Source organism: Orbicella faveolata, unplaced genomic scaffold (genome assembly GCF_042242905.1).
Source record: "Orbicella faveolata isolate gen_17 unplaced genomic scaffold, um_ofav_v1 contig_12, whole genome shotgun sequence".
NCBI lineage: Eukaryota > Metazoa > Cnidaria > Anthozoa > Scleractinia > Merulinidae > Orbicella > Orbicella faveolata.
The window spans coordinates 30,865,704-30,891,975 of record NW_028301539.1 but is presented as its reverse complement, the minus strand read 5'-3'; the positions used below and the strand labels follow the sequence as shown (position 1 = coordinate 30,891,975).

The 26,272-nt window shown below is 36.5% G+C and overlaps 2 protein-coding genes and 2 pseudogenes across 5 annotated transcripts in view; 2 read left to right on the top strand and 2 right to left on the bottom strand.

The window, feature by feature from the left end:
* Nucleotides 1-11,511, top strand: part of LOC110051450 (von Willebrand factor D and EGF domain-containing protein-like) — an 83,294-nt gene extending 71,783 nt beyond the window's left edge. The window contains exons 16-26 of one of the 2 annotated variants that reach the window (XM_089277571.1): nt 1,740-1,850; nt 2,592-2,702; nt 4,662-4,856; nt 9,024-9,047; nt 9,127-9,150; nt 9,241-9,279; nt 9,387-9,407; nt 9,533-9,559; nt 10,172-10,195; nt 11,312-11,335; nt 11,436-11,511. In XM_089277571.1, the coding sequence (XP_089133697.1) occupies nt 1,740-1,850; nt 2,592-2,702; nt 4,662-4,856; nt 9,024-9,047; nt 9,127-9,150; nt 9,241-9,279; nt 9,387-9,407; nt 9,533-9,559; nt 10,172-10,195; nt 11,312-11,335; nt 11,436-11,485 (650 nt within the window). In that variant the 3' untranslated portion in view covers nt 11,486-11,511. Of the gene's footprint in view, nt 1-1,739; nt 1,851-2,591; nt 2,703-4,661; nt 4,857-5,253; nt 5,384-9,023; nt 9,048-9,126; nt 9,151-9,240; nt 9,280-9,386; nt 9,408-9,532; nt 9,560-10,171; nt 10,196-11,311; nt 11,336-11,435 lie in introns of those variants that run through there. The other variant, XM_089277580.1, reaches the window with a different exon arrangement.
* On the bottom strand, nt 5,336-6,326 carry LOC149117522 (uncharacterized; annotated as a pseudogene).
* Nucleotides 6,437-7,048, bottom strand: LOC149117521 (uncharacterized; annotated as a pseudogene).
* A 2,324-nt stretch (nt 11,512-13,835) lies between the features above and the next one.
* LOC149117520 (uncharacterized) lies at nt 13,836-25,783 on the top strand. 3 transcript variants are annotated; one of them, XM_089277742.1, is made up of 24 exons: nt 13,837-13,933; nt 14,032-14,055; nt 14,155-14,172; nt 14,269-14,298; nt 14,415-14,438; nt 14,537-14,563; nt 14,677-14,700; nt 15,340-15,363; nt 15,486-15,509; nt 15,613-15,636; nt 15,739-15,762; nt 15,990-16,013; nt 16,111-16,155; nt 16,536-16,556; nt 16,667-16,693; nt 16,802-16,825; nt 17,314-17,334; nt 20,803-20,823; nt 21,547-21,594; nt 22,239-22,561; nt 23,262-23,397; nt 23,806-23,835; nt 24,183-24,637; nt 25,235-25,783. In XM_089277742.1, exons 5-24 carry the CDS (start codon nt 14,423-14,425, stop codon nt 25,442-25,444), a joined length of 1,548 nt encoding a protein of 515 aa, XP_089133868.1. In that variant the 5' UTR covers nt 13,837-13,933; nt 14,032-14,055; nt 14,155-14,172; nt 14,269-14,298; nt 14,415-14,422; the 3' UTR covers nt 25,445-25,783. The 3 variants fall into 3 exon arrangements, with proteins under 3 accessions (XP_089133873.1, XP_089133878.1, XP_089133868.1); XM_089277747.1 differs by lacking the exon at nt 14,155-14,172 and having other exon boundaries at nt 13,836-13,933; nt 14,278-14,298; XM_089277752.1 differs by lacking the exon at nt 14,155-14,172 and having other exon boundaries at nt 13,836-13,933; nt 14,275-14,298.
* Nucleotides 25,784-26,272: the final 489 nt, after the last annotated feature.

Sequence of the window (26,272 nt, the reverse complement as noted above, 5' to 3'; positions counted from 1 at the left end):
AGTAACTAATTTAGGTAAGTTGATCTGATTAACGTTTAACTTGCAATTTAAGATGCTGTCTCTGTAAGAACCGACCACTGATTTTACTTCGAAAATTCGATTTTTCTCATAAGCTGGGATTTCAAAGCCCTTACCTAGTCAATCACTAAAATGAGTTTTGTTTCATTAAAAATTCCAATTGAAGTTTTCTAGGATTGATTGAAGTTCGGTCCGCTCGACACAAGTTTCATGTCCGCCGAAACTGGAAAAAATAGCACATATTGCCGGCGCTCTAAAAAAATAATATTTGCTCAAAAGTCCCAGTTCTTTTTTTCAACTATAGATATATCATAGCAGTTTGTTTAGCCTTGTTGCAATTATAATTCAATGTTGTTCCTCCAACGGTTAAAAGAAGATTTTCTACCCGTTAAATCGAGTTTTGAACCAAACGCGAAAATAGCTTTACTTTGAAAGCACGTTTTAAAAATGTGGCACCTGTTTGAAACTGCTGAACTACATGAATAGAAAGTATAAATGTGCCTTAATTTAAAACAATAATAAAATTTGTCTGCCCACTAGGTTTTCAAAACTAACGACCGCTTAAATTTAGGAAATTTTGAAAATATGCCAGTGAGTAACTAACACACTCCCCTTCGTAAAATGCTCCGATAAATTCCCGTAAATCTCTTACCTGGCTTCAAGATTAAAGTTTTGGTCCTTTGTAGCGATCCCTGAAACCTAGGTAGCATTAAAACTGTCAGCTTTTCCTTCCAACTGTAAGTTTACATATAAAGTAGATTTATACGTTCATCTGTGTCGAGCGTGACCGTCACATACTTCGATGTTCTTTGTATTACTGACCATTGTTTTCCTCGAAGCCGGTTTAATCATGTAGACTCCTCTTGAAAGGTTTGTAGAAGCACTCTTTTGGACAACTCTCGGCACACATACAAATATGAGCAGTAAACGGTGATTCAGGAAGCCAAGGAAGGATTGATAAATGCCACGGCCATTTTCTGTTTACAACAAGTGATTTAGTTCCCAATCTTCCCGTACTCACGGGAAGATTGGGAACTAAATCACTTGTTGTTGTTCAAAATTTCCTGAACTTTAAGCGGTCGTTAGTTTTGAAAACCTAGTGGGCAGACAAATTTTATTATTGTTTTAAATTAAGGCACATTTATACTTTCTATTCATGTAGTTCAGCAGTTTCAAACAGGTGCCACATTTTTAAAACGTGCTTTCAAAGTAAAGCTATTTTCGCGTTTGGTTCAAAACTCGATTTAACGGGTAGAAAATCTTCTTTTAACCGTTGGAGGAACAACATTGAATTATAATTGCAACATGGCTAAACAAACTGCTATGATATATCTATAGTTGAAAAAAAGAATTGGGACTTTTGAGCAAATATTATTTTTTTTTTTTTAGAGCGCCGGCAATATGTGCTATTTTTTCCAGTTTCGGCGGACATGAAACTTGTGTCGAGCGGACCGAACTTCAATCAATCCTAGAAAACTTCAATTGGAATTTTTAATGAAACAAAACTCATTTTAGTGATTGACAAGGTAAGGGCTCTGAAATCCCAGCTTATGAGAAAAATCGAATTTTCGAAGTAAAATCAGTGGTCGGTTCTTACACAGACAGCCTCTTAATAAGCTCATATTAGTGAGAAATGGGGCTAATAAAATTGGCCAATAACAATTTCAAGTGGCTTCTGCTCATACGAAAACTGATTGCTGAAATGCTTTGTTTATACCAAGGTCGTTGCATCGATGGAGTTAACAACTTTACGTGCGTCTGCTATTCCGGATACGTTGGGAGAAAGTGTGAAATAAATTATGACGACTGCAGTTCTTCTCCTTGCATTCACGGTTAGTGGTCCAAGCTCTAAAAGCACAAGTAACGGCCCGAGGCAAATATCATTTCTATAAAATGTCTTTTAAAAGTTCTATCATATTTCCTAAATGTTTAAATTGATGTAATAGTCTTGCTATAATGAAGAAAATATACAAAATATATTGTATCCGAGTTGCAGTTCAAAGATTAAAACTTGAAAGACTACCGCGGTTATCTATACTGTACGCAAATTGGGCACTTGAAAAGTAAGGCCCGAGATCTAGCCCGCGTGAATCAAATTGCTGCCCAAGGAAACAGAGATCACCTTCTCGTTTACTCGTTTTCCATATTCCCAGTAAGGATAGATGTTCGAATGATGGTTATTGCGGGCAGGTCCGTGGGAAGAGGTCACCTCTTCCTATACAAACATGAGTTAAGTTTATCACAAGCTGCGGAAATTACTATTACGGTTCTAGTTGTTAGCTGCTCTCGTATGGCCAGCATCTACCTGAGATGTCATCTGTTAATAAATAAACTGCCATTTTTAAAACTCATCGGACGTCTTGCAACGTGCTGCAAAATCACAGTTTATCAAACTGTGCAAGGGAGTCTGGGTGAGAGTTTGAACAAAAGGCATATATCCTGTTCAAGCTGGCAGATTATCACCTGATTTCAGGTTAAATATCAGGCGATATTTAGCTGGAATTGTTAATGCCTTTATTTTCTTGTTTCACTGCTAATTCCTTTTCCTTGTTATATTGTATAAACCTTGGCAGGTAATTGCACTGACTATGTAGGGGCATATGAGTGTAACTGTGAACCTGGATACACTGGACAACATTGTACCATTGGTATTGATGAATGTAAATCATCTCCTTGCCAAAATGGTGAGTGGATTACTAAATACAATTAATTTAACTCATGGCAATGCATGAGTCAAACTCCGAGCCAGGGTCGACTGCATTGGTCTCTTACATGTACTACGGATTTGTACTGAGGGTCTGAAATGTAATGGTAGGAATCTCTTAAGTTTAATTGCTCGAAATAGTTGAGCCACAATCGGCGGAAAACAATCATCAATTGTGCTTTTGTTATCATTTTTCTGAAACCTAGTTTATATTGTTTCTTAAAATCTGTACTCAAACGCCCTCGTATTAGCGACGACTCACTTGTAAATGATACCAACTGGTTTTTCCATTTTCTTTGTAACCTCCAATTTTTTAGTCTGAAGTCTTTGAAACAATAGCAAAACATGCGTGGTCATTCGACCATCGCATAGATTTTGATAATTCTAGTGTCATCGACAAAGGCTCTTTTCGCATTAGAAAATCTTTGGAGGCTTGTCACACCTCTGCTACCAAGCATGCTGACAATAATTCTAAGCCGATTCCAAACCAGTAGAGTATTCTTTTTAAACAATAGTCACCTAATTTACACATTTTTACTCTGCTTTTATTCTTAAGTTTTTTTATCTCGCCTTTTCTTGCATATATTTTATCATTCTGCATTCCATTTTTATCCGTCGAAGGCTGTAGATTGACAGCCGAAAGCTCATGTTCTTTTTGAAATTTTTAGCCAGCGAACGTTAACGACTCTTTTTAACGAATAAAAGAGTGTAAACCTTTCGATAACGTTGGAAACTCCTCCAAAGTTTTCGGGCGATTCTTAGCAATCTTCGTAAGTCTTCGGGAGATAGATCAATGATCTTTGAAAGTGTTCAGCCAATATTCGAAAATCCTCAGAAGTGTTCGGATGGAAACTTACCTATCTTCGACTTTTTAACAAGTAACTAACAAGTTCTATGCGGAACTTGTGTGGAACAGTGTGGAAGTTACGCTAACAAGTTCTATGCGGTCACATACGGGAAAGGAAAGACTGAAAAATAAACTTTATCTTCGACTTTTTAATTCTGGTCAAAATCGACCTCGGAAGACCGTCGGCAGCCTTCGAGCTTCATCCTACTACGGAAATATCCATTGTAACTGCACTTGTATTAAAACTTTGCTCTCGTGTCTGACAACTGCGAAACCAAGTTCATCTTGGAGCCCAAAAATATATATCGGACTGAAAGTAAGCTATCATTTTTTCAGATTTTGTTTCACTATAGGCTGATGTATGTGTAAATATACCCAGACTCCATAGGCTTCAATATCTCCGGTAACTTGTAGTAGCAAGTGCAAATGGCCTAAAAGAAAACTAAAAATATGGCTTATATTAAGGACAAATTGACAGGAAATTTTTAATCCGTAGAACCATAGTTAATTGACAGAGGGAAATGGTTTGGAAACTTGGCAAAGTTCTTTGTTGTATGTTTTTGTTTGCTATTTTAGGGGTCGACCCTGCACAAAACTCGGCAAAATACAAAAGGTATTACGCCCATAGTTTGTCTATAGGACCGTTCCGCACAGACAAATTCGACAGTAAGCAGCAAATCAGAAACGTGCGTAGACATTGCACTGTAGAAACGTTCGCTTGAAGAAAAAATTACTCCAATTTTTTTCATGGAAAACAACAGCTTTCTATTTTATGGGCGATAGTTTGCCTACACATTAAAAATACAAAAGGCGACGTCGAAATTTTCAAAAAAAAAAAAGGTGATTACTGGACGTGCTTGACACTAGACACGACACGACACGACACTTGACACGTGTTGCAAAGTCGCTAAAAACAGAGAGTTAATCATTCAAAGCTCGAACAAAATGACTTTAAAGAACCATATGCGGTGCTGCACCGCTACTAGTGTAAAATGGTGTTGTTGTTGTTGTTTTTGTTTTAGTTTAGTTTAACTCATGTTATTTCTCTCCATGTGGCTCTTAAAAGTGAAACATTACCTTTTATATCATCAGGAATTTGCATTGATCATGTCAATAACTACACGTGCAACTGCCACGTTGGTTTTACTGGACCTCATTGCGACGTTAAAATCAAGAATTGTGCCAGTGATTCCTGTTACCCAAATGTGAAATGCTTTAAAAACAGCAACACGATTTCATGTGGTCCGTGTCCATTTGGTTTCAGTGGCGATGGAAAGAATTGTGAAGGTAAGTGTGCGTGAATAAAATTATAATACGTTTAAAGGCAACAAGGACGTTTTCAGTCCCGGCCCCACCCCGATATCCCACTCCAACCCCCCTTATCCACCCCTGCCGAATTCAGGCTGTGCTGGGTTAACAGTCGGCTGTGATATAACAGGTGGGAAAAGCTTTAATCAGCTGTTATTAAGACAAGCTTCACGACTTGGCGTTAACGAATCGAGTCATTTAACATCTTTTTAACATCTTCCGCTAGATATCGTAAATTGTCGTTATTTGTTGCTCCATTTCTAAGGATTTATGTTCTGGCAGCCTCCAGAGCAACTACAGAGCTCAGTGCATGGTAGGTTGGCCTTGACACATTTGCAACGACTACTTTTCAACCTTTCTTGCATCCTCTCTTCAGCAATTCACTGCACGCTTTAGAGGCTTCTGGAAGAACAGTCCAGCGGGGTCTTCATCTATCGTTCTCCGTTTTCCATCCAAAATCAGACGGGGATGGATTGCTCATCAAGGGACGTCCAGATGCGTGCTTGGTAAAGAACTCTGTTAGAATGATTCAACAGGGCATCCTAACAACGGAAATTGTATATAAATGGACTTAACACACGTATAACTTTAAACAAACACGCACCGCTTATTTCCATGTACTATATAAATTAAGCTCTGATATAGCCCAAGTAGAATAACTAGAGCATAGCTTTATGGTAGGCTTTGGTTAGCTAAAAGAAATTGATAAGTGGATTCAATACCAGAAAAGGCTGCGTTAGTTGAAATGTTTCTCGTCTTTTCGCTAAACTGGTTAATTCTTTTCGCGTTGTCCTAACAGGTGTTAACCAATCATATTCAAATTTAGCAAAAACGAAAAACAACTAAAATTTGTGTGTGATAGGTTCTTACCTCTGTTGGGGGAATGTTTTCTAGCGCCCGATTCTTTTTTGTGAAGAGTTCTCGTCGAGCAGTGTTCACATCAGTAGCAAGGCTGGTCCTGTCATAAAGAATCACCACAAAGCGCTGCAGGACATCAAACACAGGAGTGTTGATCTCAAGTGGAAGAAAGGGGCTATCATTCACGAAAAGGAAAGCTTCTGTGGCTTCAGGGTACGCTTTCTAGGCCTCCCACGCAGATTTCTTTCCTTTCTCCAGGAATGCTGACGTAGTGTCAGAACCAATGAACGCGTGAAAAAATGGAGGCGCACGGCATTTCTGCTCGTCCAAATACTCACAAATGGTGTTAACGGAAAGCCGCTGGAAATTCTTTCCCATCCCAAAAGCGACCCAAAAGCTCAATCCAGGCCGAGTTGAAGACAACGTGTGGAACTGCGCAATTAGAATAACAATAACAACTGTGCGAACTAAGACACTTCTTCCCCTCCCCCTCCCCCCCCCCCCCCCCCTTATCCAAAGCATTTTTAAGGTGTACGGGAATCCGCGTGTCTCCTTCTTCATGGTGCAGCTACGCATTTGGTTCCTGGGGCAGCTTGAGATGACGTTTTCACCTAAGATTTAAGATGATACAGTCAGTATTAGCGTTCTTCAAGACTTGATGGACATAAAAAGTTTGAACGGTGTCTATATAAAAGATCTACTCAAAAATTGGTTAGCATCTTAGCCGAAGTTATGTAGACAACTTTGTCAGCTGGAAAGGAAGCTGTTTCAACTTTGCCAAACTCTGACAAAGAAGGTGGATACGGCTAATTTTCATGCTTGAAGAACTCTTCACGATCTCTGTCGCGGTGTTGGCTGGCAATATATAAACGACTGTAGAGGTAACGGTCACTTGTTACCGCTGTCAACTTTAAGGACGCTTTGGAGATTTGCTTTGGCTGCTGGCGCTTGAACAATGGCAAGGTATTCTTTGAAATCGTATCGTGAACCGACACAGTCCTTTCATCGATGACGTCTTTTACGAATTTCTTGTACTGGTGTGATCCAGTTTCCTGGACTTTATGCACAGTATCCGCGACAGAAGCATCTGCGCAATTGCGCGTGTCAAGGGCAAGTAATTCAGGGCAATCATCCTCAAAAGGGTTTCCCATTTCTGAAATTGTACTTTAAAGATTCTGGACACGACTTTGAAAGGTTTTCTGTGTAGAAAGTCCTTGTTCGTGGTGTTTGTTCTTTTCATCAACATTTGTTTCACCTTTTAACTGACTTTCGAACTCTTGCAACACACGAGCGGTTTCTGGTCCGGCCACCATCCATCTCCTAAATAAAATTTTGCCATTCCATAACTTTTCGTTTCAATCAAATCATAACCTACTTAAGGTGATTCCCCACATTTGCGTTGCGCATCCTTACTGCGCATAATTTATGGCATCACTAGGCGCGCTCGTGCACGCGCACATTGAAAACATGGCGGATTTGCCTTAATATTGAGTTCTGTCAGTTGAAAAATGGCTATAGCTCACTAACGAGCACGGCGGGCACCCCATTTTTTTCCAGTCGTTTTAATCAACTAATCATTGGCTTTGCGTGAGAAAAGACTGATTCGATTTCTATTGGTGAAAATTGAAGAAATAAGGAAAATAGCAGCTGCACTGTAGTCTTCTCTATTTGCAGTTTGATAGCCGTGGCAAGCAATTTGGTTGCAATATTTTAACAAGGATTCAGCTGTCTGTCAAAATCAAACTTAAAACGTTTACGTGAGTCCGACACAAATATTGACTGTAGTTTGAGGCGTGTTTTCATGAGTCTGGGCTCTCAAAGATTGTACAATAACTTGGAATGCGTTCTTCCAATAAGCATTGAATAATGCTAAAATGGGACATTTTCAATGCCTCACTGCTCCTTAACGAGCATGGGCACCCCCACCCCCCTTTTTATTTTATAATTAAAGTTCTCGTATGATAAATATTCTGTGGACAAAGTTTGGACAAAAATCTATTGACAGTTTTATTTCAAGGGGAATTATCTTAAAACATTTTGTTCTTAAACCATTTTATATAACATCTGGTGATTTCTCACAGTTTTTCATTTATCCCAAGTTATAACGCTTATTCAGAGTAACGTTTATTGAAAACCAGCTCACACATACGGATAAAATAAAAATCACCGAACTCTACGTTTCTAAAAAACAAATTGACCTTGTTTCACATCATAGCGAGATGAATTTTACGTCATTGAAGGATGAAGTATACAATATGAGGAGTTGTTATCCAACTGCAGCGAATTCCCTTCCAAATAGCAGTACGAATATACAGCGATGTTGTACAGTAGAAAACCTGTTTGCCGCACAGGTCGGCGCACGCATGCAAAACTGTCATACTCTCCCTCTTTCATTGATAAATTTATTTAGTACAACAATTGGATAATAAATCTTGTATTAGATGTTTTGGTGTGTAGTATCGCTGTATATTTTTACTCGTTGTAAAACTCGTAAAAAACTCGAAAAAATATACAGCGATACTGCACACCAAAACATGTAATTAGATATATATACTTACAGTTTACATATAGTGAAATTCCGTGTAAAACAAGGAGGAACTTCACTCTCAACCACTCCGCTGTCAACCCGGTCACCGGGAGGTAAAGCGCATGTGGTATGGAAACACCGCTGGCTTTTTGTTACCATTTATCGTTTAAAGAAGGGCCGTACATATTTTTTATTAAGTTACAAATAATTTAAATAAAAGGAATTTAGTCAATGTCTTCTCGCTAAGACATTTATGTCATAAATGAGGTGAAATTCATATCGAATTAAGCTTTGTAATGAATACGCATATATGTCGTCTTTTTTCGTCTTTTTTTTTACTACAAAAAGGCATTAAATTTTTACATTTGAGCACAGCTTTATTAAATTTTCATTATTTGTCTTTATTTTACCTATACCAACACTTAATCCACACTGTAATCAACAGAATGAATTATTTCATGGCTGATAATGGCACGCGGCTTTTGACACACCACAACTGAGACTCATTTACAAAAAAATCCCCTCCCCATCGCCCCTGGGGTATTTTTTGGTGGCACCCCTTCTAAAATGATTAGTTATACCGTAAATTATATTTGTGCCAAATTTGGTCCTTTTACGCGTCTTTTCACGATTTTCGTAATTTTCCCACCTAAGAGACCGGACTATTATTAAGAATAGGCAGAACACATGCTTCTGGAATAGGTTTAACCTTTTTTTCCAATCTAATTCATCTTTGGTTTTTTTTTCTTTTTTATTTTCAGCACCGGACATGACTACTACAGATGGTAAGTATGGCATCAGTATTATTATTACTGCTGTTCATTTTTTGTATCTAATTCATGTTTCGTGTTTTGTCCCTTTTAGCACCAGAGATACCTACTACAGATGGTAAGTTAGCATCGACGTCACTTAGAATTGCTTTCTTCTGTACTGTGTTTCATTGCTATTATCTTGAAGTTGTTTTTCTTGCATCTTCAGTTGCAGCACGAGTCACAGGCGTTAAAACAACCACAGATCGTAAGTGTTTTAAAAGTATCATTTAATTTTTTTCAGAATTTTGTATTACAATCAAGTTTAATAACAATATCATTTTTACAATGTCCTTTGTTTCTTTCCGTTGTTAGAACCAGAGACTAGTACTACAGGTAATAAGCCTTTTAATATAGATTTATATTACATTTTTTCTTGTTGTAAGGTATGATTGTATTTCGTTCTGATTTCATCTCTTAACAACTGTTTTCAAGTCATATTTCAAAACATTATTTTCCAGCATCGGAGATGAAAACTACAAATAAAGGTATGTTTATCTCGAATATAACTGGAAATTGCTAAGTATGACCATTTGTGACTAAATTGATAAACATTTTGTTATTTATAATTTGCATTAATTTTTTACTTTAGTTATATCTATATCCCATTCATTTAGAGCCTGAGTAATTATTGAAAGCATTTTTATAGTTCACGCTCGATATATCAAAATTCAAAAATAGCACCGAGGTTTTCCGCCAAACTTTTATATTTGGTAATGGTTTCTTTGTATTAAGTCTCTTGTGGAAATTAACGGGGAACTTTGTAATTTTGGGCAGAAAGCCTCGGAGCCAGGTTATAATTTGATATATTAAACACAGGCATTTTCACTATCCTTTATTACAAGGGCTTGTTTATTTTCAGCGCCAGAGATACCTATTACAGATAGCAGACCTTTTAGAAAAAATATAACTTTCGGATAGATATTCCTTAGAGTTTCAATTGCTTTAAGCTTCTATACAGTATAATTGTAATTTAATCATTATTGTATATGTTTATCTCATACTTATGTTGTTTCATTTCCAGAACCAGCGATAGCTACTTGTTTTATATTTATGTTATAATTTTTTCTCCTTTATAATAATTGTGCGTTTCATTCCAGCTCCAGAGACAACTACTACGGAAGGTAAGATTAACACGTAGGGGCCAAACCACCCCCCTAATGTTTCATGAAGGCTATATTTGCTTGGTTTGTATATTTCTGAACCAAGTTTGGCAGATGAGCTTTCTTTGTTCTCCAGTTTATTTTAATTTAGACGTTGTGAATTGATGACGTCACCAAAACGTGCTATAATTTGTTGTAAAATCTGATGTAAAGATTATGTCTTTAGAAAGTCCTTTATTTGAGGAGTAAAATGCCGGAAACCATTTTTTGCTATGATGATTACTTTTTGAGATATGGTAAATTAAATATTTTTTTGCTCTCCCCCCAGAATTAGCTTAGCCATACTGTCCTTCTTAAGTCAGTCTTCTCTGGTTTATTTTTTTCAGTTTTTTTCTAGGAAGGCTAATAATCTAGAAAAATAGAAAGCTTGATGTTGTCAAAAATCGTATGGTTTTAAAAATTTGATTTTCGGCTTTTTTAGGATGGTATTAACAGTAAAAAATGGGTGACGTCACAGGTTATGACGTAAGAAAACTAATTTTAACGCAATAACACTAGAGGGATAATTTTTATTCCGATTTTCTTCTTTATTTTTGCTTTAGTCGTCTGGCACATCACATGTGCAACATAGATGCATTTGCTAGAACAAAATTACGGCTCCAATTTGGGGATTTTTCTCAAAAGGGGGACCCCATATTTTGCAGAGTTATTTTTCATATTTAAAAATGCCATATTTAATTTAATTTTTGTGATATGGACAAAATTTTTTCAGGTTTCAACTCCCCTTGATGTGCTCTTTCGAAAACATTGTAAAAAAAAATATGCATATTAAAAATTTCAAAAGTGGCGAAAAACACGACGTCATCACTATGACGTCACAACTTTGACATTTACTGACATTTTTCACGTAGATATAATTGGCAATAGGTCTCCTGCTCATCTACCAAGTTTGGTGCAGAAAGAGTCAACACTTTTTAAGTAATGCGAAATAATGTGAAATACCCAAGAACTTACGAAACAGTTGGGGGGTGGTTTGGCCCCTACGTGAATGTTAACATTACTTGAAATTGCAGTACTTTGTTTTATTTTTGTGTTGTATTTCTTTCTCATTTATAATAATTGTGTGTTTCATTTCAGCTCCAGAGAAAACTACTACAGAAGGTAATATTAATGTTAACCGTATTTAAAACTTGCAGTTCTTTGTTTGATTTTTATGTTATCATTTTTTTCTCTTTTATAATAATTGTGCGTTTCATACCAGCTCCAGAGACAACTACTACGGAAGGCAAGATTAATGTTAACAATCCTTGAAATTGCAGTACTTTGTTTTATTTTTGTGTTGTATTTTCTTCTCATTTATAATAATTGTGTGTTTCATTTCAGCTCCAGAGAAAACTACTACAGAAGGTAATATTAATGTTAACAGTATTTAAAACTTGCAGTTCTTTGTTTGATTTTTATGTTATCATTTTTTCTCCTTTATAATAATTGTGCGTTTCATTCCAGCTCCAGAGACAACTACTACGGAAGGTAAGATTAATGTTAACGTTCCTTGAAATTCCAGTACTTTGTTTTATTTTTTAAGTTGTATTTCTTTCTCATTGATAATAATTGTGTGTTTCATTTCAGCTCCAGAGAAAACTACTACAGAAGGTAATATTAATGTTAACAGTATTTAAAAATTGCAGTTTTTTGTTTGATTTTTATGTTATCATTTTTTTTCCTTCATAATAATTGTGCGTTTCATTCCAGCTCCAGAGACAACTACTACGGAAGGTAAGATTAATGTTAACGTTCCTTGAAATTCCAGTACTTTGTTTTATTTTTTAAGTTGTATTTCTTTCTCATTTATAATAATTGTGTGTTTCATTTCAGCTCCAGAGAAAACTACTACAGAAGGTAATATTAATGTTAACAGTATTTAAAAATTGCAGTTTTTTGTTTGATTTTTATGTTATCATTTTTCTCCTTTATAATAATTGTGCGTTTCATTCCAGCTCCAGGGACAACTACTACGGAAGGTAAGATTAATGTTAACATTCCTTGAAATTGCAGTACTTTGTTTTATTTATGGTATATTTCTTTCTTATTTATAATAATTGTGTGTTTCATTTCAGCTCCAGAGAAAACTACTACAGAAGGTAATATTAATGTTAACAGTATTTAAAAATTGCAGTTGTTTGCTTGATTTTTATGTTATAATTTTCTCTCCTTTATAATAATTGTGCGTTTTGTTCCAGCTCCCGAGAGAACTACTATAAAAGGTACGATTAATGTTAACAGTTTTTAAAATTGCATTACTTAGTTTTGTTTTCCTGATAAAATCTTTTTTTTATCTGTAATAGTTGTGCTTTTTACATCAGCTCCAGAGATAAATACTACAGAAAGTGATTGTTAACAGTTTTATAAATTGTTGTGTTTTGCTTTGTTTTGTTTTCTTAACATTTTATTACCTTTTTCGCGTACTTTTAATAATCTTTTCTTTTTATCTCCAGTTCCAGCGATAACTGCTGTAATAGATATATTTCCGTTCAAAACTTTTTTTGCCATTATTTTAAGGCTACTTGTGATGCCTTTATTTTTAGCACGGAAGATATTCAGTAAAGATATTAAGCGCTTTTCGTTCAACGTTTTGTTCTTATTTTGATTCTATCTTTCGTTCCTTTTGATTTCTAGAAACAGAGATAACTACTACAGACGGTAAGATTAACGTTGAAATTATTTGAAACTGAAGTACTTTGTTTCTTTCTTCATGTTATAATTTTTGGTTATTTGTAATAATTGTGCGTTTCATTCCAGCTCCAGGTACAACTACTACAGAAGGTAAGATGAATGTTAAGAATATTTGAAACTGCAGTACTTTGTTTTATTTTTGTGTTATAATTTTTTTCTCATTGATAATAATTGTGCGTTTCATTGCAGCTCCAGAGATAACTACTACAGAAGGTAAGATTAATGTTACAGCATTTGAAATTGCAGTACTTTGTTCTATTTTTATGTTATAACCTTATCTTATTTATAACAATGGTGCGTTTCATTCCAGCTCAAGAGATGACTACTACAGAAGGTAAGGTTAATGTTAACAGTATTTGAAATTGCAGTTCTTAGTTTTGTTTTGATATTTTTTGGTTGTTGCTTGCTTTTTTGTACTTATAATATTTATGCCTTTTTGTCGCCAGCTCCAGAGATAACTACTACAGAAGGTAAGCCTAGCGATAATATTATTTGAAATTTGCTAATTTCCTCGCTCTGAATTTGTTGCTGTTATTTTAATTTATGACGTTAGCAGTACTCAAGATTGTTTAACCTTTAAATTCTAAGTTCACTGATCATTTATTTTAATATTTTATTACCTGCCTCTTTATTTCCACCAGCAGCAGAGGAAACGACTACCAAAGGCATGTTTAAAGACGTTATGGTTCCTTACAATTTTATTCTCTTTTTGATTTTGTTTCGTTGTTTTTATACATATAACGTCGTTAAAGTTTCTTTTCTCTCATATAATTTCGTTTCCAGCAGGAAAGACAACTTCTATCAATTATTTAAGTTTATTGATTGTTATTTCAATATTTATTATTTGCCTCTTCATTTTCAGGAGCAGCAGAAGAAGCGACGACAGAAGGCATGTTAAACAACACTCTACTCTCTTATAAATGTCTTTTTTATGTTGTTGTTTTTAATTTTGCCCTGGTAGTCTTTTTTTATTTCTCATTTTCCCTTCAATTTCATATCGAGCAGCAGTGATAACTACTACAGCGGGTAAGTTTGACATTGATATTACTTGAAATTTATCTATATTTTCGTTTTGGTTTATTTCTATAATGCTAATCTTATCTTGCTTACCTTTTCATTTGTAGCACCAAAGATAATTACTACAGAAGGTCAGTTGAGCGTTCATGTTACTTGAAATGTATTTATTTTTTCGTTTTTATTTTTTCATTGTTATTTTAATCTTACCTTTCTTGACGTTTAATTTCTAGCACCAAAGATAACTACCAAAGATAACTACTTTACAGTTTCTTAAAATTGTCTTTTGTTTCCGTTGTAAATTTTTGTACACCACTGTAATATTCTATTATTTACCTCTTCATTTCCCGTAGCAGCTGAGGCAACGACTACAGAAGGTGTGTCTAACGACGTTATGATTCCTTTCAATTAATTTGTGTTTCAGTGTTTTGGTTTCATTTTTGATCTCAGCACAACTAAATTTCTCTTATGTCTCGTATTATTTTGCTTTTAGCATCAGAGATGACTACTACAGATGGTATGTCGATAACATTACTTCTACTCAAATTTCTTAATTTTCTAGTTCGTCTTAATTTTTATTGGCTAACATTTTATCACTTGCCTCTTCATTTCCAGTTGCTGCAGAGGTAACTACTACTGCAAGTATGTTTAACAATGTTATAGCTCCTAACAATTGTGTTTGTTTGCTTCAGTTTTGTGTTGGAATTTGACCACTATTAACTTTATGTTACTTTTCTATTCTGTTTGGTTTCCAGCAGTAGAGACAACCACTACAGAAGGTGAGCGTATTGTTAATTGTATCTGAATTTGTTTTATATCACTGTTTTTGTGTTAATTGCATCACCATAGTCTTTTTTTTTTATTTGTAATATTCATAATATTTTCTTTCCAGCTCCGGAGACAATAGATAGTATGTTTGAAATTGAAGCTGCTCGCACGCCCTTTTTCACGTTTGGTAATTTGACAAATTGACGTCAGTTTTCATGCATCTGTCCTGTTATTGACATTGAATTCCGTCATAACATTGTCAAAGTAGTCTCCACAGCTACTTTGACCTCGCTCCCGATGTGTGGCTTCATAGCGCAGTTGGTAGAGCATCACACCGGTATCGCGGAGATCACGGGTTCGAATCCCGTTGAAGCCCTGACTTTTTCCAGGCTTCTTCTTTCCATTTGCTTAAATTGGAAAATTTACAGCGATGATCATTCTTCACTTTCCTACATTGACAATGTTATGACGAAATTTATGATCATCAACAGGACAGACGCAGAAGGCAGAAGGGACAAAATTAAAAATTCATGTGTCTGTCTGTTTATTGACATTGAAAATTAGCCAATGAGCGAGCGAGAATTTCTCCAGACATTGTAAAATATTTTATTGCCACTATTTTAGTCCTATACTTGCTTTTTAATTTCCAGTAGCAGAGGTAACAACTACAGAAGGTACGTGCAATGACGATTTAGTAGCGTACAACTGTATTACTTTTTCCGTTTTTGTTGCTGTTTTTAATCATGATATCACCGTGACTAACTTGATGTTATCTCTCATTCTTTTCCGTTTCCAGCAGCAGAAATAACTACTACAAAAGGTTAGCCTAACGTTAACTTGACTTGAAAGGTCTTTATGTTGTCGTTGTAATTTTGTTGTTGTTGTTCTAATCTCACCTTTAACTTTTGACTTTTAATTTCTAGAACCAGAGACTACTACTACAGAAGGTATGTCTGATGTTACCATTTCTCAAAACCGTTTCATGTTTTCGTTTTAATTTCACTGACACCATTTCAATATTTTATGACTTGTGTCATTATTTCCTGCAGCAGCAGAGACAACCACCACAGAAGGTATTTCTAACGACGTTACGGTCCTTTACAATTGTGTGCCAAAGGCTTCTTTGTGAATTTACTTGTATCGGTATTATTGTTTCCTTATTTTTCATTTTGATTACCAAAGATAACTACTACAGAAGGTAACTGTATTGTTGACGGTGTTTGAAATCATTTTGTTCCTTTTTTAATGTTTTCGCTGTTACATTTATCTCTTTCATATAATTTATTCTTTTTCGTTGCAGCTCCAGCGATAACTACTAAAGAAGGTACATCTGCGGTTTTAGTTACTAACATTGTCTTATTTCTCCATCCAAATCTTATGCTGTTATTCTAATCTTATCTTTGCTGCTTTTTAATTTCCAGTAACAGAGGTTACTACTACCAATGGTATGTCAGACTCTAACCACGGTTACGTTACCATTATTTTATCTTTGTTCTGATTGTTCTGTAAGTTTAACGTTGCTTTTTCTTCTGCTTGTAATAGTACGTAATAGGCCAATTCCGATACATTAAAATTCTAACTTGGCTCCGAGGCCTAGGGGAATAAAATAAAAGAAATTCATTATTCATCCTTCATCCTCGATGCGATTTCTTTTGTTTTATTCCCCTAAGCCTCGGAGCCAAGTTAGAATTTTAATATATTGTAATTAGCCCATTTCATTGCTGTTATTCCATCTTATCTTTCGTTCCTTTTAACCTACTGGTATGACTGGCGTGGATATCGCTTAAAATTTTCTTGTAATTCAGTTTATTGACACTATTCAATCATTTCAATTTATTTCCAGCAGCAGTGGTAACTACTACAGAGGGTATGTTCACAATTTTATGGTTCCTCATGATCGCTTATATTTTTTACTTTTAATTTGACCAGCTTGGAATGAGGCGCCTAATATCTTATCTGTCACTATTTTATTTCCAGCACCAGACGTAACCACTACACAACTGGGCAAGTCTAAATTCAATTCCTCAAATTTTTACACCTTTGATGGCTTGTTGTGGTTTTAAAATGTGATATTGTCATCTTAACATCCTATATATTTTGTTTTATTTTCAGCATCAAAGATAACTACTACAGGAGGTAAGTCCATCATTAATGTTATTTTAAAATTGTTTTAGCCTGTTGTTTCATATCAATTTTGTCGCCTTTTCATTTCCAGCACTAACGAAAAGGCAAAGATTGGCAATTATCTCAAAAACTATTTTGAAACTGAATTGAACTGAACTTATAAAAACTAAATTTTTGGAAACCTCCTAGTGCCTTCAACAGAGTTTGAAAAGTTAGTTCTTTGCGTCTTTTTTTTTATTTTTTTTATTTTCAAACTCTGACCAAGGCAACAGAAGGTTGCCTCAAATTCAGCCTTGAATAAAGTTTTTACAAGTACAATTTTATTCTTTTAAATCAGTTTTCAACATTATTTTTCACATGTTCAACGCTGATCGCGTAAAATTCATTTTTAAAATTCATATTTTTTAATTATTCAATTTGAAATATTGCTAGAAATTTTTCACCTTGTTTTCGTCACTCTGATCATATCATTGATATCTCAAACTTATTTTCTCTTGCAGAACTAGAGGAATTCGCAGAGGGTATATTTGACATTGATTTTATTTGAAATATTTGCTACTGTTCGAAACTTTATTTGAGACAATCGGATTAACTAGTATTTGAACATTCTGTTTGTTCGTTTGTCTTTATATAGAGATTTTTCCACCCGATTTTGCTTTTCCATATCTTCGAAAGTTATGGATTTTCTGCAGTTGTGAAGATTACGTTTATTGTATGGCTAGCTCCGTGAGCGGGCAAGACGAACTGAATCCTGCGCTGTGATTGGCTACCCGTGGGGGAAAGAGGGCGCTATCTTGCTAGCTCGGGATTACCCGTCGTGTCCCGGAAGAAAATAGTTCCTTTTCTATATAATAAATCCTTTATTGACCAAGCGTGGGATCAAGATGGCTGGATATTGGCCTTGTTCTTTTTTTTTTTTTGCGTGTTTATGGACCGAGAGATGGAGCCGAGGTCCATAAGCAAGTAAAAAAAGAACGAGGCCAGCCATCTTGATTCCACGCTTGGTCAATAACCCATATTTACAAACGAGTCTAAATTTCCGTATGAACTTGTCAAAATTGATTGATGTTCGTTTCCTTTTTTATTGATAGTTATTAACCAATCCCGAGGGATGCAAATGATCATTGTTATGGGCCTGGCGGCCATGTTTGATGATACAAACAAAAGAAGCCAGAATTATTTTTGTTAACGCCGTCCAATATGGCGGCGATGACGTCACGTGAATACCAAGAATGGACCTTTTCGGCGACATGGCGGCCATTTGGAAATCTATTATTTCAAATAGCTATGATGAGATGCTTAGGGGGCAAAAACATACTTTTTAATGCAATTTTATTTACAGGACGAACACTTACAGTACTAATATTTTTATACTTGCATTTACACTTACACTGTACTTGCTACTTACACTACTAATCATAAAAATTACAATTTCCTCGATTGTGATTGGTTTAACAAAACTCCTATTTTCTACTAATTCACTTGCCAAGTTGTTATCGGACAGTTTGTTATCGGACAGTTCAATAAGCCAATCACATTCAAAGTTGTAGTTTAAATCAACCAATCACATTCAAAGTTGTAGTTACGTGCGTGTGTGCGCGCGCTTGCTTTTGTGTTTTTGGCGCCTAATTGCCCATAGGAGGCGCGGTGGCCTTAGAATATTTACATCTCCTTTGTAGGTATTTTAATGCAAATTTTCCCTTTCTTTCATAACTTGGCTATTCTTCTTTTCTCGGAAATTGTAATTGCGGGCCCAAGAAGAGCCCGCAACCTATTTTGCACGCCATATCTCGATTTTGGAGCAAATTTGTTCTGCCAAAATCGATCGATAAATCCTCGTAAACCAATCAGAATCCATTTCTACTCGAACAAGAATATTTTAAAAGATGGCCGCCGGGTCGGCCAGTGTGCTAGATCTTCAAAGCCAAAGTTTTGCATCACTGAAGTGTTAATGTAATTTAAAAGATTGAAAATGGAAAGAAACAGTTTTAAAGAAGAGTCAGTTCTCGCTATGATGTCAAAAGAAGAGCAGCAACCGATGAAAACTTGTATAGTTTGGCCCTGGCTCGATTTTTGCTTCGTTCGGGTGGACTTCCACTAAGATTGTATGGAATGCAAAGAACGCGATTTTATCACGCGCGTCACGCGTATTTGGAACTTGGATCACGTGAAACTCAAGCATAGCAGCGCCGTCCAATCCAAATCGAGCGTGTCAACTTGGGACGTTTCCTGTTCACCGTTCATGTCGCGTTTGAAGTCTGCCTCGAGCGAGTTGTTATCTGTTCTCGTTCTTGGAGTCGAGCGAGTTGTGATCTGCTCTCGACCTTGGAGTTGTAAAGTTAAGTATAGCGTGACATGCCCGACAAACAATTTTAGAATAAGCTTTGATTACATAATTACAGCCGGAAAGATGATCTATGTATAAGCCTTTATGACAGAAAAAACACAATTACAGCGTTTTAGTAAAACTAAACAAAAACAAAACGACAAAACAAGTGTATCATGGAATTTTATAGTGTAGGTGACTGTTTCATAGGTTTAGTGAAATTGCTCTATGCAACACCTCCACGAACACTTTTGAGCACATAAATTGGCAAAAAGGAAAAGGGGGTGCTGCTGAACTTTCAAGCTACCCTTATGGGCAAATATTTTAGCCCCGCGAAGCGATGCATTTTACTTCAGGCCCCAAAATATGTCATGACCCCAAGAACCATGTATAACACACCTATTGAAAATTAATCTCAATGCGCCACTGATTACAACTTAGAACAACTCTGATACATTTTTAGTAACCCAAAACACTAAGTATCGTCCTCGCCCGCGTTTCCTAACCTTTGGTTATTACTAGTTTTTATGATTAATTGATAATAAGACTTCGTGTCGTCCAATTCGGTCTGTAATCATACTCGTGATAAACAAATCGGACTCCCGCTGTGCGGTCGTCCGATTTTGTTGTCACTCTTATGATAACCGACCGAATTGGACTCCACTCATTCCTATTGCCATTATTTATACTTAAACTATTTATGCACTAGTTACAATACATATATTACAATACAATCACACTAATTAAATTACAATTGGCTTACTTACAATACTCTTTTTATTATAGATAAACTCCATGAACATATAAGTTACACACACGCTACATTTTATTTTTCTACAATGCACTTAATTATGCTAGACTGCTTCCTTACTTTCAATTACTACCAACGGAAAAACGCTAAAAATTACTTACAATACTGCTGATTAAACTTACGCACTTACATAATAATAAAAAAAGGAGAAACAAACAAACAAAAAGAGAGAAAGTTTAAATAAAGCGGAGAAAGCCCTGCCGGTTTTCTTCCGCTTTTCTTTTAATACAGGAAGAGGCAACATCATAGATGTTCTTGGAACAAAAGTTGTTGGTTGATCGGCCTTTATGACCAGATTAGAATTATTTAAAACAAATTATTTTTGAACAAAGCAAGACCATTTCTTAAGGAAGGAACTGTATTTGTTGGCTGAGATCGCGATATATTTTTCAAGCTCTAATTTTTCCTGCGCAAGGGTGGTGAAATCCACAAATTGGTATCTCCTACTATTAAGGAAACAAATGTAGAGAAACTATTTGCCAATGAAAATAAGGTGGTTTAGGGTTAAACAAAATGAATTTAAAACACCATACATTATTTCATGTTTGGAGAGGATGGGTCGCATACTAATTTGCCCCCTAAACATCCCATAATAGCTATTTGAAATAATAGAATTCAAGATTGCAGCCGTATCGCCGAAAAGGTCCATTGATGGACTATGTCGACTTAATTTTGAAATAATGAATAAATGGCTAAAACAACTTGAATAATTTAATTCAAATGGAAGAAAAGCTTACTGCATGACGTTTAAGCGATGACGAGCTGTGTTGATAACACCCGCTAATGATAAAAATAATGCATAAAACTACTATATTGATTATCATTATTATTATTATTATTATTTTATTTTAGAACCAAATGGCCCTGTCACAGGTAAGCCAAACAATAAAAGTAACTGTATGATATTTGCGTCGGACTAGGTAAATTCCATGTAAAAAGCCTCAGTTTCAATTTACAAGGCTGTGAATTTTCCCATTAGGACACTTGCAAGAAGACAATTAAAAAGAAACTACCAAAATAAAAGAAAAAGACACTAACAACAACAACAACAACAAAAGATGAAGGGAGTGATTCCCAGAAGGAAACTAGAGAAGCTGCCAAGTTTTGTAAACGAGACTTAGGTCAAGTGTTGTCATAGCAACAGACCTGGCTCCACTCCGAGTCAGTGTGATCGAGGTAGCTGTGATATTTGGGAACACTGTGCCAGTCATTGAATGTGGCCAGTTATCAGACAACATACAAAATTAATTGGACACGATGTGATTTATTAGATTAAGAAATTTAAGCTTATGCCGAAATTTAAGCGAGGTTTAAGATCAGCTACAGCTTTGTGAGCAATCGATCATTTTACAGTTGTCTGCTTGAGGACCTGGCCTTTAAATGGCGGCGAGGCTGGAGGTGACCTTGCTTTGATACAGACTTCTCTGCTTTTGTCATGTTAATGCACAGCTAGAATTAGAACAACTTGATTTACACAACAAAAACAGAGAGGTCTGTATCAAAAAAAGGTCACCTCAAGCCACGCTGCCATTCAAAGGCCAGATCACTGAGCAGACAACTGTAAAATGGTCTATTCTTTTGTTTTATTTCATGTAGGTAGGATTGCTCCAGAAATTGTAGACCCCACCACCGAGGCACCAACAGGTACGAAATAAATGGAATATGAAATTGCTCTTTTAAATTTTGTGACCTTACCTTCAATCAATCCATTAATCAAACTTAATTTAAAGAGGGTAACCAATGAAGTTGTGGCCCTCTGAGAATCTTGCAAAAAATATGAATAATATCTTTCTTTGTCAGTCCACTTTGTTTTTGTTAGCGGTTTTCCCATGTAGATAAGTTGAACCATAAACAACTCAGATGATCTGAACTCCTTGTTAGTGTAGAGCGTTTTGTTTTGGCCCGGGCGAAAGCGCAATCAATTTTTGATATGAAATCAATCCTTTTATCAAACCACCTAATTTATGCCACCTACTATGTAGAGGAATCAATGAAAAATGGTTTTTGAAATATAAGAACTAAATAACGCTAAACATTTTGCAGGTTTTGAAAGTCAGTTTGTCTTTGAATATTTCATCCAGTGAGACAAAGGACTAAGTCTTAAAAGCTCTCTACATGTTTGGAGTCAATTCGCCTCCGACATGATACCCATGCGCTCTGCGCAAAGTCGTATGTCAAATGACGAGAAATGTTAACAATGACGTCAGCAAAGATCGCTCTATGTCATGTGACGTCCATTCGATTCACTTGCATAGAAACATTTTTAATCAAACTTGGTTCTATTTAAGAAACTCCATGTGACGAAAACGCCCTCGGCGCTGCAAAAGGAGGAAAATTGTCAAGCGTGAATTTCACAGCCTCCTCGTTTTACGGTGATTTGGAACCCTCTAAAGGCCGATTGAATGGACCGCTGGCCTGGTGTTCCCTTGGAGATACTGCTGGCGAAGAATACCTACAAATTCATGTACCGGAAGCGGAATCAATTTGTGCTATTGCCATCCAAGGGAATGGCTACAGCGAAGGTGACGAATATGTTACAGAGTTTCATGTGAAGCACTCTGAGGATGGCAGTCTGTGGAAAGAAATAGAGGACGGGCCTGGAAAAATAAAGGTATTTTGTCTTAAATGTTTGTTACTGGTGGTGGAGATTATAATGGTGACGATAATGATGATAACACCTTACCGTAAAAAAGTGAAGCAACTTAATTTATGCATGGCATAGATAACAGAATTTCACCGCGATCTGTAATTTGCTTGGAATTTGTGAGGACTTTCTTGGTATGTAAGGTTACTTGATCAGATGAATTGACACGTGTCGGAAACAAGGCCGACAAGCCATGTACTTTTTTCTCCAGAAAACTATGGCAGACCGTGGTAACTTGTAAAAAGAACCTACTGATTCAGTCCATGTTGCCGTGCTTCTGTTCAGTAATAGATCACAGATGACGTCAGAATGAGGTAAGAGCAAAAACGTGGCACACGAACCGTTAGGAGAAAGTGTCACTGAACAGTATTCTTACCACATTTTGACGTCTTCATTGATCTATTACTAAAAAGACGCACGGTAACATGGAGTCTATAGTCTACTTGTTTTATATACTAAAAAACAAATAAAAAATTGTTAATGAGGCTAACTAAGCGTCCTACAATTGATTACTAGAAAGAAGCAATCAAACTGATGACAGAGTAATTCGATATATTTATAATAGAGAGCTGTTAATATTGTTGTAAAGTAGTTCGCATTAGCGCTATCAATACAACATATATAGCATCGTGTTGTATTTTTATTTTTTTTCCAAACCATTTATCAGGTGTTCGAGGGCAACAAGGACTCTAAGTCAATTTCCAAGCAAGTATTACCAGTTCCTGTAGAAGCTACATACGTTCGTATCTTCCCATTGCAATATGAGGGATGGATGTGTATGAGAGTTGAATTGTATGGAAGAGGTACGCATTCTGCAACGAGGTTATGTCGTGTATTTGACATATATAACTAGCTAGTCAGTTACGCCGCAAATCAGAACTACTTGTAGTATCCAAAACACTATCAATACTGTACCTTCAGTTTAAGAATGAAGTTTACGATATTAATTATTGTCATTATCTTTTCAGCTTTGCTTTTGTTTACTCAGTAGTTTACTTTTTTAACGTGTGTGCATAGAATTCACCACTATGAGTTTAGTTCGCGTTCGTGCCACTGTAGTGTTTCGCTCCGTTGGTTTTCAAGGTAACACTTGCCGAGGAACTTGAAATCTTATTAAGTTTGAAAAACGACAAGGAATTAACGAAAATAAGCCAAAATGTCATAATTGCGTCTTAATGATATATTTGAAATGTTTCGTTCTTTTCTTGCAGAAAAAACTCCCCGAGCGCCATTCCCAGCAGGTATAAGAAATAATGTTAACAAACTTATCTCAGTGCAAATTGATGAACAATTGATGCTATTTACGAACTGCGGATAGAGTCTAAAAACTGAATTGAAGAAATCAGTAATTCGACGGAGTTATTTCAATATATATATTGATCTGAATTGCAAAGAAGCCTGAAAAAATTGAAAAGCAATTCAAATATATATGAAAGAAAAAATTTTAACTGGTGGCAAAGAGACAGGCGGGTATGCATCTAGCTAGAGACCAGAGAGAGAGAGAGAGAGAGAGAGAGAGAGAGGGGGGGGGGGGGGGGGTATACTGGATTTTGCAAAAAGAACTAACTAAATGTTTTGTGTTTTAAAGTCGCAGAAGCTGAAAGTTCCATTGTGACTACACCCCTACCTACAACAGAAGTCAAAAGAAAAGGCATGGACGTAGGAATTTTGATTGACAGTTCCTCTGGTGTAACCGCTGACGAGTTCGAGCGCCTGAAATCTTTTATCTCACGGTTGGTCATCTCGATCAACAAGCAATTCAGCAACGTTCATTTTGGAATCATCGTCTACAGCGACAAACCTGATCTTGTCATGTCCCTGCAGAATGTAGATCGAATCAAAGTAAAATCGATTATCGAGGGCGTGAAATATACCCCTGGGGGACACCGTACCGATCTAGCCATGTTGTACGCCTCGCAGAAGCTGTTCTGTCCCAAGGGATGCGTGGATCGCCCGGAGGTGGAGAATGTGTTGATAGTTTTCACATCAGAGAAAACTGATGCCGAATCTCTTCCGTACAGTTTGGTATCTCCTATAATGAAGGTAAGTGAGTCAACATGTCTCACTAACAATACGATTCAAAATGGTTCTGACACTCTTTAGAATGTAAGGCAGATGCCAAGTGGCCAATCAGGCCGGCGCATGTCTCCAGTTTCTGCAGCAAGAATCGACTAGGAGTATTTCTCCTTCCCATGGATGGGATGCTAGTCCATCGCATGCTACCCTCAGCATTAAATGGCCTTAAATTCACCGGTACTCATTTATACACCTGGGTAGAGAGAGGTACTGTGAAAGCAAAGTGTCTTGCCCAAGAACACAGTACAATGTCTCCCGGCCAGGGCTCGAACCAGGACCCCTCGATCCGGAGACAAGCGCACTAACCATTAGGCCAGCGCGCCTCTTACTCTTCAGAATAGCCAACAGAAATCCTGAAATGATATATCTTCCACGAAACAGGCAAAAAATTGTAAACGCCTTCTATTATTCATTTTTTGTTTCCTAAAACTTCGACAAAATTCCGGTATAAAATTTCTTTTAGTGTTGTAGGGCGGGGGGGGGGGTGGGGGGGGGAGGGAGGGCAGGGCGGGTAAGCTGTTACTCACCACTGAATTCACTTTGTAATTTTCCTTCTTTTTACAGAATTGCACGTCAAATATAGTCGCAGTGGGAATAAAGCCTGACGTTAGCAAGTCAGAGCTGATCAAAATAGCGTTAGGATCACCAGACCGCACGCTCAAAGTCGAGTCACCGGATCACCTTAACTCTGGAGTCATCTCTAAGATCAAAGGAGTTCTAAAACAACCTCTTTCCATGGACGATTTGGATGCCTGGCTGTCAGAGCAAATGTGACGCCGTAAAGTTTTCTTTCAATTAAAATCAAGTCCCTGAAAATTAAAGCCAGAAGACAAAATATCGGGTAATGCCTTAAGGGCCAGTAAAAATGTTTTAGTATGAATGATAGTTTCAAGGGGTATAAGACGCTAAAATAGTTAGGCAAGTGCTAGTGGTGGTATTTTCACTTCGACAAAATTGAAAATTAAATTGTGGGTTTGTTGAATGCTAGCTATGGTCAGGTGTAGGACTCGAAAGTAGGTTGAAATCATTATAATTTTAAAGTAGAAGAATTTCAAGCCATAACCATTTGTAAATCCAGTAAATTTGCAAAATAAAAGCTCATTATTTACTTGCGTTTCTCGAGATATTTCATGATATTGCTTGATTTTTTTGTCCAACAGATGCAGTTAGTGATATAATGTATCTATCTCTCGTTTTCAGGTGTTCGTGAGTTCATTTTGATGCTAAAGTGCAAACACTGCTTTCCAATTGGCTCGATTTCCGCCGATTTCTAGGGTCCGGTCGCTTTCCTCCCCTTCGGGGCGGGGCAGGGAGGGTGTAGCGTGGGCTCCCTCCCTCCCTCCCTCCCCTCCCCTTGAGCAGTGGCTGATATTTGAGCTTCGTTCTCTAAATTTGTCATATGGGCCTAGTCTTAGGAATTTGAAAGGAACCTTTTTACCGATACTATGTAATATCGAGAATTTTCGTGTGTCTCATACGGAAACAGCAGACCACACCTATAGGTCAATTATCATTCCGGAATTTATTAATATGCGAACTTTCATAAGAATCCGTTACCAACTCGTAAACATATGAGGTCCCAAACTTACCAATTTTTACAAA

Excerpts from the sequence above, each read along its gene's own strand:
- LOC149117520 (XM_089277747.1), top strand. Across the intron at positions 16,014-16,110 it reads AGCGATAACTACTAAAGAAG|TAACAGAGGTTACTACTACC; the intron begins GTACATCTGCGG and ends TTTAATTTCCAG. Across the intron at positions 16,557-16,666 it reads AGTGGTAACTACTACAGAGG|CACCAGACGTAACCACTACA; the intron begins GTATGTTCACAA and ends TTTTATTTCCAG.